General features: G+C 40.9%; 1 protein-coding gene across 4 annotated transcripts in view; it reads left to right on the forward strand.

The window, feature by feature from the left end:
• Positions 1-238: 238 nt before the first annotated feature.
• The window catches only part of RBBP8 (RB binding protein 8, endonuclease), a 45,929-nt gene continuing 33,794 nt past the window's right edge, over positions 239-12,373 (forward strand). Inside the window, exons 1-4 of one of the 4 annotated variants that reach the window (XM_048508282.1) lie at positions 239-454; positions 4,237-4,361; positions 7,088-7,295; positions 11,718-11,760. In XM_048508282.1, coding sequence (XP_048364239.1) covers positions 7,184-7,295; positions 11,718-11,760 — 155 coding nt within the window. In that variant the 5' untranslated portion in view covers positions 239-454; positions 4,237-4,361; positions 7,088-7,183. Of the gene's footprint in view, positions 455-4,236; positions 4,362-5,187; positions 5,410-5,626; positions 5,722-7,087; positions 7,296-11,717; positions 11,761-12,373 lie in introns of those variants that run through there. The other 3 variants (XM_048508285.1, XM_048508286.1, XM_048508287.1) reach the window with 3 other exon arrangements.

Genomic DNA, 12,373 nt, shown 5'->3' on the forward strand with positions numbered 1-12,373 from the left:
ACTTGTTTGATATGGATACAGCCCCTTGGTAAACTATTTTGCCGGAGGCTACAACATTTGATGCTGAATGCTGGTGAATAACTCACCACTTGTGAAGCTTCAGAGCTGAGCTGAGCCACAGCATGTTGAGCTGCCCTTTGATGCAGGCTGGTTGAGCAGGTTCCTGATCTACAGAGGAACCGGTTTGACAGGCCTGTTATGCCAACAAATTCTGGTATGATTCCATGTTCCAGAGAATGCAGGAACCTGCCCAGCCAGTTAAATGAAAGACATATTAGGTTATCCATTGCACATTGTATATATCTTAGGCGCAGCAGAGCTCCTCTGAGCATTCTCTGGTGGCTCCCTCATCTTATATGTGCTTGTTGATAGAGTTGGGGAGAGGGAAATCAACAATAACTAACCACCACTGCTGATAAAGGGCAGGCTAACCTTTCACACTTAAGACAAAAAGGTAAGATTCTAAAGTTTCCCTTACTATATTATTTATTTTAAGATCTTATCCTGGAACTTGTGCATTATCAAGCATGCATCTATCCCCTTCTGTATTTATTGATGTATTATCACTTCTGTATTCTGTACTACTGGTGACATCATTTGGCAGTTTCTTTGACTAACTGTTCATTAAGCACATGGCTGGAAATACAGCCTGGAGTGCCTGATTTTTAGTCTGAGTTTTATTAATGACTTGCTCTGTAAATTTTGGAGAGGCCCTTAATTTTACTAACTGAACTTGTACGTGGGGAATAGTTGCTAAAATCTCTGGCATTCTGACCAAAGAAAAAGCTGTGCACAAGGAAAATGATATTTTTGCATTATAACCTAAGCTAATTATTTAAAACAGTACATTTCATTCACAAATGTTGGTACAGTATCTCTATTATTAATATATGAGATTAATATATCAATCCATTATTGGCATTGAGTAACAAACAGTTACACTAATGCAACATTTGAAAGAATACAGCAAAATTAACCCTATCTTTAATAACGTGTTAAAAATTACTCCTTGGATTTATGGATCTCAGTACATTTGCAAGTACAGTGTCAACTAAGAATTCAACAACAAAGGCTGTGGAATCTGGTAACTGATTAACTACTGAAGCTAAGTAGTGTACTGGCTGAGCTGAATAGAAAGGAATGAAGACAGGTTTTGTCATGCCTGTTGGGACAAAATAACTTTTGTTTAAAGCAAATGTGGCTCTTCTTACCCTTTATTTAACTTGATTAAAATATTCATAGTATAGTGGTTTCTCTTCCTCATGAAGCTAATTCTAGCGGAATTTTAGGCACATATGTAGGAGGTTTTTTCTAATCATGACTAAGTAAAATATTGGCAGTATGCTGTGTCTTGAAACGATATAAGAGCAGAGTATATTTGTGAAATCCTTACATAATCTGAACATATCCTGTTAGTGTCCAAATCGAAGATGGAGAAAATGTCTGGGGAAAAAATTGGAAAAGGAAAAGCTGCAGACTTTTAGAAAATGGTTCAGGAAATTTCTTTGTCACAAAACATTATTTATGTATAGGCATGGAGAATTGCACATGCATGTGCCCAACAGTTGTGATGTTCAGTTCTGGACATGCATGTTTTCTACTGCTTACGAGAGACAAGCAGCAAGAGGCAATAATTCTGGGCTAAATTGTCCCTCTTCTTGCATTGGTGCTGTCTAGATGCAAGTCATTTAGCATGCCATGATTCACAGTGCTCAAAGCACTATATCTTTTATATGTGACTCTGAGAGCTCTTAACTTGCACTATAGCCTTGTCCATTATCTGCAATCCAATCTCCCTACATATAAAATGATGACAAACTGCAATCTAACAACAGTAGTTACAAAAAGTCCAGTCTAAGCCCCTACCTCTGCATAGGATTGCACTGAAAGTAATGAATTTTGATGCATTGTTTAAGTAACTAACATTCATCAATAAATGGCCTGAAAGGTACAGCTTCTTTGAAATAGACAGTGAACCTGTTTATTTAGGAGGCAAATTTGGGATATTAGAAGGCAGTGAATTTGCATTAATCTACTTTATTACATAGTTCACTCTTAAGTTTTTAAAATAATAGTACAGTAATTTACCAGAGACAGGTACTTCAAGCCAGAGACTAAGCAGAGTTACACCCTTCTAAGTGCATTGAAGTCAAGGGGCTTACATGGATTTCACTCCACTTGGGATTGTATTGTTAACGTTTTTGATTTTAGAGGTTGACTTAAGGAGTATTTCTGAGCACAGCCCAATGCAATTGGAAATTGCATAACTCCTCCAGTAGTTACAAAGAACATTTCCTTGTAATATTGTGGAGCAGAGCTATGGTTACCACTGGCTGGTGCTCTAATCTTGCACACACTGTTCAACTCCCTAAGAACATACTACATGCAGGATCACAGTATAAGTGTCTGACAAGCTAGCCCACAAAAAACAAACAAAGCAGTATATGCTTGAAATTCTGAGTAAGAATTGTTCACTAACCATCCTTTAGGATTGAGCTCCTTGACCCATTAGCGATTGAGACAGTAATAGGCACAGATACATTGTTAATAAGAATGAGGTTTCATTAACGATTGCCATTATCAGGAAGAGGAACTGAGGAATGCAAGATTTAAACTGATCATATTTATCCTGTGGCAAAAAGCCACTGCTCAGTTCAGTGCATGTCCAAGCTCATTCTGCTTAGGTAAGTGAATCTCTTCTGAAAACAGTACTTTATAATGGCCATCAGTGCAGCTCATAACTAACAGAAGGGGGGTGTGTGTGTGTGTGTGTGTGTGTGTGTGTGTGTGTGTGTGTGTGTGTGTGTGTGTGTGTGTGTGTGTCCATATGAAAGTGTTTGTTCCGTTTTACTGAATCATTCATTGAAGGGTCTGGTTTGTTGCAGCCCTTGTAAACTATGCAAAGCCTTTTCACTTATGCTATCTTGCTATTTTATTTAATTACTTACATTTTATACTGCCCTTTCAGACTCAAAAATACATTCCCCAATTTCTCAATCTTACTTCAAGTGAGCATTTGTGTGATGAATATACTGAATATAACTAGTAAACTGACAGCCTCAATCAAAGGGGGTAGGAAATGGTTCAGTGGAGCTTGCACGGGCTTCCACCGGTCAACACATTTGGCAAATGTGCCAATGGGTGGGCAAATTGGGAGGCAGACAGACACCAACCAGGGGCTTATCTAGGACTTTTGTTTTGCACCACAGAAACAACAGCTGGTGCCATAGACTTATGTCACCAAAAGGGTGGCATAAGTCCATTCAACCTCATGGAGGGCTTTCAGCCCCGCCTCCCCACGCCAGCCAAAAGCCTCTGGAGGCAGTGAGGTGGTGCCACATCCTGACACACTCAGACTGCTGGTTGGGACTGCCAGAACCCACACTTACAGTATTTTACACCATTCAAGGCTATTTTAGAAATTTAAGTGATTTATCTAGTGTTCTGTAAATCAAGTTAAAGTGACTATTTAATTTCTTACACAGTGCAATTCAATAGTTTGATGCAGGAATTAGAACTGAAATGAATATATTCAAAGTCCACAATGGCTTCAGTTTTTTAAATCATTGTAAGGCAGTGATGGTGAACCTTTTCAAGACCGAGTGCCCAAATTGCAACCCAAAACCCACTTATTTATCGCAAAGTGCCAACACAGCAATTTAACCTGAATACTGAGGTTTTAGTCCCGCGTGCACCTGCCGCTCTGCCCTGCACTGCTCCAGTGCCTCCACCCCCCCTGCTCAAGCAGGGGCCAGCCTGCTCTAGCCTCCAGCAAGTCCCACACACACCGCTCTGCGCCTCTCTAGCATCTCTGTCTCCTCTGCACCCCCTCCCTCAGGCAGCAGCCACCTAGAGCACAGGCACCAAGCCTGCCAGCTGAGTTCTCCCTGCTCGCCGCAGGGCGTTGTGCCCAGCGGCTCAGGCCAGCCTAGATGTGTGTGTGTGGGGGAAGTGGTTTCCTACCCACCCCACATGTGAACTCTGTGCGCGTAATGGCTTTGCTTGGGAGGGCTCTGAGTGTCACCTCTGGCACTCGTGCCATGAGTGCCGCCATCACTGTTGTAAGGATTACAAGAAAAAGGTGTAAGAATATTATTAAATATTATTAAATACATAGACAATAGAAACTCCTATTTATTATTCATCACTGTCATTCATTATATACTGCCTTGAAATTGAGCCATGAGTTCATAATTCTAGACTTCAAGTGGAATAATGCAATATCCTTTCCCACAGGTTTATTGTCTAGGTGTGGATGTTTACTGTTTCTGGAAAAGTGACATATGCTGCAGAAAGGTTAACTGTCATTGTTGAATGCATTCAGAACTATCTTTTCAGCAGTTTTGACTATCTCCAAATAGGTAAGATAATATCAGTTTGTTGTAACCAAACTAACATGTCATGTTTTCACATAAGATAATAAGTGATTCCTTAGTACAGTGATTCTTGTTGAGAACAGTCTACAAATTGGGGAGATACAGAACTTTATGTAGGTTTGCCAGGTCCAACTCAGGAAACACTTGAAAATTTTGGCCAGTGCCAAGATGTCATTTTGCAATGCCATGTCCCGTGATATCTCTTCCAGGTCAAAAGCTATGATGTGTATAATGATGTTAATTCTAAGTCATACACCCCAAGGTGACCTTGCTTGTGATATCACTTCCAGGTCACCCCCAACCCACCCCTTCATTGAGGTCCCTTTCTCCTTTCAAAATGTAAATTCTATGCCTTACATTACTTTCCACTCCCTCCCCCAAACTTTTTTTCTTGGCTTATGTTATTTGTTTGCTTCCTATCCACCCTAAACTCCCTTACTCTTCTTTTCAAAGGATGTGTTCCTTCATGTCAAAAATGCCAATAAGCAATGCAGAAAGCAGTCCAGGCAAGATCTATTCTCCCCACCAAATGTTAGTCTTGTAGCCAGCTTTATATTCTGATCTGGACTAAAAACCTGCTAACAGACACTTTTGCACCGTTTTAAGAAATGCTCTGTTGCACACTCTAACTACTGCAGCTTCACCGGACTAAAAACAGTTACTGACTCTAAATCCGGACTCCCGTTAAGTTCTGTCAGCAAGAAAGGAAGCTGAAAGAGAAGGAAAGGGGGCTCAGACTCATTTTTTTTCCTGTTTAAAAAAACACTCCCTCTGTCAGAGGCGCAATCGCCACGCCCTCCGGCCACCAGGGGCTGCTCAGTTCCAAGCTCTGTCACCAAGCGTTGTTTTTCCGGTTGCGGGCAGCTTGGGAAGGCGTGCTGATCGGGCGGGAGAATATAAAACACACTCCTCTCCCTTTCTCTTTGCCGCCGGGAGCCGACAAAAGCGAATCCTCCACCAGGTAGTATCGCGCCCGCCTTTTGCGCCTTCGCTCTTCGGCAGCAAGATGGGATGTGCGCCTCTTTAGTCTCGTGTGAGTGTGTGTGAGATTTCAGTCCTTCCGCGAAAGGGGATGTGCTCCCCGTTGTGCCAGAGATGCAGGATGAGGATCCTCCTGCTTCCTTAGCTGTTTTAAAAAAGCCGCCCATTGCAGACTATTTGTGGGAGGGTTCTTTGCTTGGGGAAGTGAGTTCGCATCATCATGTCTCATCCAAGTACTCTCCCTTTTCCGGGCGACTCCCATGCCTTAGACGACAACATTGCAGACAACATTCAACACCTTTTCCGTGCAGGGCGTTTTGTGTGCCTGGAAAGGCCCGGGTGAATTTTTGCGTCCTCAGAAACGGTTAGATGCAGTTAAACAGAGCCAGTTACAAACACTGCAATCATGGAATATGTGTCTCGTCTTCTTTAGCCTCGTGGTGTGGGTGTGTGTGTGTGTGGATTTATGTGTGTGTGAGAGAGATTTCAGTCCTTCCATGAAAAGGAAGAAAGGAAATGTGCAGGGAGAAGGGGATTTGGGAAGGAATTTCCCCTAAAATCTATGGTGAATCATAGAGTTTGCTTTCTGAAGTTGACCTTTTCTCCAGGAGAACTGTGGTCTGATTGGTTGTAATTCCAGGAATTACTGATCCCCCCGCCCCATTTTTGAGCTAGATGTAGAATTGACGCATCAATGCTTCCAGCCTAGTACTGTGATTCTCTGCACCTTGTATACTTGAAGCGCTGAAGATTTCTCCCTCAACAAATAAAAACAAACAAACAGAAATAGTACAAATAAACAGGCAAGGGGAGATGGAGTGATCTCAGAAAATTGTGCTAATGAGGAAGTCCAGGGGTTGGAAATGTCTTTAAAAAATCGCAACTGAAGACGTTTTCAAAACATTTCAACCAAAGAATCACATTAAAAGGACAATTTTTAAATGTGTTGAGGCTGCAAGTAACGCATTTGGGGGTAAAAACAATGTGGAACTCCATGGAGGAAACATTTTCTGTCCTGCCTCACAACATTTTAAAAGGTTTGTGCAGAAAGTGCCGATGACACACTATGAATTTAGGCAGATCATGAGACAGAGGGCCAGGAAAGATAAGCCAGTGCTTGGCTCTCATGGTCATTTCTTATATGCCCTGGCTATTGTGGATCGCCACTTTGGGGTCACAAAGGAATTTTCCTAGGAATCCTGGAGGGTTTTTTGTCTTCTTGTGGGCATATAGCAGAGGTTTCTGGGGAAGTAGTTGTATATTTCCTGTGTTGTACAGAGGGTTAGACTGGACATCCCTTGGATCCCTTCCAGCTGTATGTTTATAAAGAAGAACACTGATCTTTGCCTTGGCCACTGAAGAATAAACTGTATAAAGAAGCTATAAAAGAGAATTGTATGTCATATACTAGAAACAATATTTCAGCTGTCTTGAAAAAGCATACTGGTGCCAGAGAAAAATGCAAGTGTGATCGGGGCTACTTTGCACATGCTCATTTGTTATGAAAAGAACAGCTAGTTGGAAAAAGCATAAGCACCTCTGTTCTTTATTATATCCTCCAAGAGGTACTTTTTGTCAGATAAACAAAAACAGTATAAAGAGAGTATGCAGAACTTTGTATAATGTGTATGTTTGAGCTGTAAATCTTGACAATAGCAAGATTATGTATTTCACCAGCTGCTGTATGTCACACTTCAATAAACTGTAAACCTTTGCACCTGTCACTGCAGGAAACCAGTCGTCTAGGAAAACAGCCTTATATCATTATGTGATATGAACTAAAAAAGGAGTCAAGCAGCAAGTAGCACCGACAAATACAGGACACCATGAACACTTCTGGGGGTAGCTGTGGAAGTCCCAACTCTGCAGAACCCGCTGCAGAATGCTTCAAAGAACTGTGGTCCAAACTGAAAGAATGCCATGATAAGGAAGTGAAAGGTAATGCTAGGATTGTGACAGAAGCATGGATCATCCTTGAATCAGCATCTTTAAAAGCTATACTTAATTTGATCCTCTAATCTTGTAATGGAAGTTTAGGCAAGAGTGCCTGCCACTTTTCTAGTGCTGCAGAATTCTTTGAGGTGCAGTGACGTGGACTGTGCACAAATGCGGCTGCATTATAGATCTCTGCATTATGCTACTGGTCAGCTGTTTTCAGCCTCTTTCTAATAATTAGCACATAATTTGTCTTTTTTAACCACAGCCATACACCGAATCAACATTTTAAGAGTCCTTTCTTACCTTGTTAGATAGAAGCCCAGAATACTAATACAGTGTAACAGGCTAGCATGTGTTTACCAAACAAACATATAAAAGTTGGCTCTGTTTCAGCTGATGGGGGGGGCGGGGCGCCTTGTGTATTGATCCAGTCTGTGAGAACAAAGCAAGATGGTGATCAGGTGATGGACAGGCATGAATGGTTGCTCCAAGTGACTAATCTTATTTGAATAGACATAACTGTTTCAGTTATGAATCACTTAAAATAAAATTTTATGTTCTTCAGGCATGGGTTCAGCAAAAGCATTCAGCAACTTGTCAATTAGAGCTCTTCAGATAAACAAAGAAGGGTTAAACCTGTAATTGTTTCCCTTGGAATTTTTTCCATGTGCTTATCAAGCAGTATTGGAAGCAGAATGTAATATGTTTAGTAGTAGCTTGTATTTATTTGTTTACTTCATTTATACGCTATGCTCCCTTCCATTTTATTCTCCCAATAACCCCATGAGGTTGGTTAAGCTGAGAGTGTGGATTGGTCCAAGATCACCCAGCAAGCTTCCATGGCAAAGTGGGAATCTAAATTTGAATCTCCCAGTTTCCAGTCTGATATTCTTAAACATTGCACCATGCTGTTCTTTGCCAGTTAAACAATATCAGGATTCCTGAGGTTCAGAGGTTAAGAAGAAGTGCCCAAGAAGTGTAAATTAGTCTTACTTATGCCCCTTTCTTGCTGTTGTTGGCACTACTGAAGTGACAGCTCGGAGTCTTTTGTTCTTGAACTTCTATTGTCTTCCCCACATCTAAGGAATACTAGCTGTACTCAGATGCAATAATAGGATGCAAGAAGCAGGAAAGGAATCAGTAACCAATCTCTTTGGGCTTTGTTTTCATAGGTAGACTTCTTTGGGAGTTATAAGAGGAGCCCAGAAGAACAGGCACAGCTAGATATTGGGAGCTTCAGTTACCTCAGCAGGGACAAGCAACAATTAAAGCAGCCCAAAATAACTCATCCTATAGAAAAAGCAGGAACGTACAATTTTCAGATCTTCCCTCATCCACTGTCATCATCTTGCTAAACTTCCTAAGAATAATAAACATAATACTTTATGAAAATACCTCTTTATACCCTTCTAATTAGATGTAGAAACATCTGAAGCAAACCAGGGGAATCACCAGTTCATTGCTGGGAAGGCAGGGTGTGAAATATAAATGTTTAATCTAGTCTGCTTTAGAATATATATTTTTATTCTCCTTGGCTTGATTCATTCCTCAGCTGAATTTTTATTGAGGGAGATGCATCAGCAGAGTACTTGCTCAGGCACCTGCACGGTAGGGTTTTGGAGTTGGGTAGCCCCATCCAAAGCCCAAGGCGGCCATGGATGGTGCCTCTGCCGCGCCACCTCCAGAGGACTTCCATTCCAAATGGTGTGGGGAGGCAGAAAAAAACAAAAAACCTCCCCAGCCACTTAAAAGCCCTCTATGAGACTAATTGAACTTATGCCACCCTTTTGGGTAGTATAAGTCCCAGGTGCCAGCTGCTGCACCCACAGCATGAAAACCCAGGCAGTCATTTTCCTTCCTGGGTTTTCCCGGGCCGGCTTCTCCTCCTCAGCTCTACAGCAGCAACCATATCTGGCTGTGATGCTGAGGGGTGGCCGGATGCAGACACATTTGCGCCCCACTGTAGCAGAGGGGGCAAATGCGGTAGTCAAGACCACATTGCTCCCCAAGCTCTTTCACCCCCCACCCCCCAGATGGGGCCGTAAAAAGTCTTTCTCTTGTGGAATTAAATAATTAATCTAAATTAAAAAGAAAAAGCTTTGCAATGTGTCTTTGTATTGTTCTGTAGAAGACTCTGAAATTCTCTGGAAATTTGAAAAAAAAAGCTTTTAGGGACCTTTCAAGACGTATTACTGTTACAGATATGTGATTTTTGAAGCAAATCCATTGGAGTCCACGGGACTTTCTTCTAAGTAAACATAGCTTGGATTGGGCATAGGTGTGTCAATATAGCGTTGCCACAGGCAGATTTTTTTCATGCCTCAATTTTTGTTCTTATGACCCACACAGAACTTGATAAAATTAGATGTATGATTACATCAAAGACATGCCTTAAGGATAGCTAATTTTTCCTACAGGTGGGGATACTTTACTAGAAACTCATATGATATTTAAGACACATCAAAAGCTGACTTGCCTCAACTTTGCTTGCTTCTGAAGTCCATAAATAAGAATTAAAACTGACTCATTAATTTTTAATTTTAGGTGTCAGCAAAATATATCTTATATAAGGCAGTAATAAAGCACATAAAGTGTTCAAAATCATTTTTGGTTGCACTGTGTATTCATTTCAGCAGTTTCTTTTCCCCAACCTTCTGTTGTCTCTTTTCAAACACTCAGCAAGAGTACATGTGGGGAAACATCTGGCTGCTGAAGTAACATGTAGTTTTATCCTTCATGGAGACAGTCTTACAGTGAACAAAGAAAAGTTGTTAAAAATCTTTCCTTTATGTTGTTTAACCGTGTTGAAAACTGTTTGTACAATGAACTTGAACAGTGCGTGAATGATCATTCTTGCCCTTGTCCCGTGTTTTTTAACAGCTTTGTCCTCCAGACAACTATTATTGTTACTCTCATTCTGTTAAGACTAATTTAGGCCCAGGACTTGTATGTCACCATTTGATGATTTATGAATAATTCAGTTGTACTCAGCGAGAACCGTAGAACAAAGATAAAAGATTTCATTCCTTTGAAAAGGAATTTTTGTAACATCTCTTCCTTTGCGAACTTGCATTCTGGAATTATACATAACAAACTCGATGACACCATTTTCATGATTCATGAGAGTTGCTTTAAGAGAAAAAAATTGAGGCATTCTAATTTGTTCTTCCTGAATTCAGGAGCTGTGATAGCACTGCCTTGCAAGTACTGCCTCTTCATTCGTGCTCAGTTTGCTAGGCTTACGCGACCAAATACTTTGCCAAACTGATGATTTCTTTTTACAGGAGCTTCTTTGTTGTGTGGCCTCATTCCTTCTCATGGGTGTGGAGTAGGATTAAAGTGCACTTTATAGGGGTCTTAATTGCAGATATCTAATTGACTTTTTGAGTAGCAAATGTTATAAAAGAAATTTTGTTCCGTTTGCTGATCTGCATGACTGAGCATAATGCCTTTCTATGGAGTCCTTGGGCGGGGGAGGGGGGCCGTCTACTGTCCCAAAGCTTTTTTTTTTTGAAGTTGTTTTCTTGTGCTTTCTGTTTATTTTGATTTTTCAAAGGCCCTTAACTTTCATCTATGGTAGACTATTGCTTAATAAAATGTATTAATTAATGTGCATTTGCTTAAAGAAAGATAAGCCAAGGGTCATGGGTAACACTCGTGGACTCGTTTCTGTCAGTCAGGTCTGAACCTGCCATGCTCATCCTGGCTGAATACCTTACTAGGTTATGAATGGACAACTTTGGCTCTGTATTGTCGAAGGCTTTCACAACCAGAATCAATTGTGTGTTGTGGGTTTTCTGGGCTGAGTGACCATGGTCTGGTAGTTTTTGCTCCTAATGTTTCACCTGCAACTATCACTTGCATCTTCAGAGCATGTCATGGTGACGTGTTTCTCTCCATCAGAGGCGTATTGGGGGGAAATGGTAACCAGGAACAACCCCTTCTCCAGGCGCCCCTGCACCCCCCCCCTCGGCACGGAGACCATGGGCAGGACTCGGCAGCAGTGGGCGGCCCAGGCAGGCACCGTGGCCAGTCGCCTCCAAGCCTTGCCCTCCCCGCCACCTCAGAGTTAAAAAAAGAGCTTTTTCTGGAGGTAGCATCATGGCTGCAAAACTCTTTTTATTCAAAATACACCATCAGGGAGGTGGTTTGTTGTAATCGTATAATTTAACCTGTCTAATTTATTATTGTAATTTTATGAATTTTTTCAGTTTTTTTCTGTTACTTATTTGAGAATGGAAAGAATTAAAAGTGAGCACCTGCTCTTAAACAAAGTATAATTCAGCACTAGAGATGTGTGAGGGCAAGGATTTATGTGACGTCTAAATCTTCCATCCATCTAAAGAAATACTTCATGAACTTAAATTTGCTAATGAAAGATCATTTTAAGACTTTTTGTTTACTGTTTTTTTTTTCATATAGGATTACAGTTAAAAATTTCCAAACTGAAAAAGGAAAGGTGTTTGTAAGTATCAGCTCGTATACAATAATATTTAATTAGAAAGAAAGTGATTATATTTATAAATACCTAAATGTATATGTGTGTTTGATCTGTGTGGGTTAGAGTATCATGAGATAATCATACTGTATATGATAAATACATAATAGTAGTCCTAAGCAGGTGCTGACTATATTTTCCTCCTCACTGAGAAACTACTGAGCATTCCCACCTGTCAGAGAAGAGTAAGGACTTCCAGGCTGGTGGTGATGCAAAATGCAGTTAAATGTCAATCGACCTCTGGTAATCCGTAGGGTTTTCAAGGCAAGAGGTGTTCAAAGGTGGCTTGCCACTGCTTTCCATGGACTTCCTTGGTGGTCTACCATCCAAGAATGAACCAGGCCTGACCTTTCTTAGCTTCTGAGATCTGACCAGGTCAGACCAGCCTGAACAACCCACGTAAGAGTGCACCAGATTACATAACTCTTTTCCAGATAGAAGATTAAAATCCTTTTCTGAGAAGGAACCTTTTAATAACATAAGGCTCTTATGAGCTGAAGTAGTTTCTTGCTCTAATTTGCAGTTACTTTAAAACTGCACTGTTAAATATACCTACTAGGGAATGAGTGCCATTAAACTC

The sequence above is a fragment of the Sphaerodactylus townsendi genome, linkage group LG09 (assembly GCF_021028975.2).
Source record: "Sphaerodactylus townsendi isolate TG3544 linkage group LG09, MPM_Stown_v2.3, whole genome shotgun sequence".
In the NCBI taxonomy this organism is placed as follows: domain Eukaryota; kingdom Metazoa; phylum Chordata; class Lepidosauria; order Squamata; family Sphaerodactylidae; genus Sphaerodactylus; species Sphaerodactylus townsendi.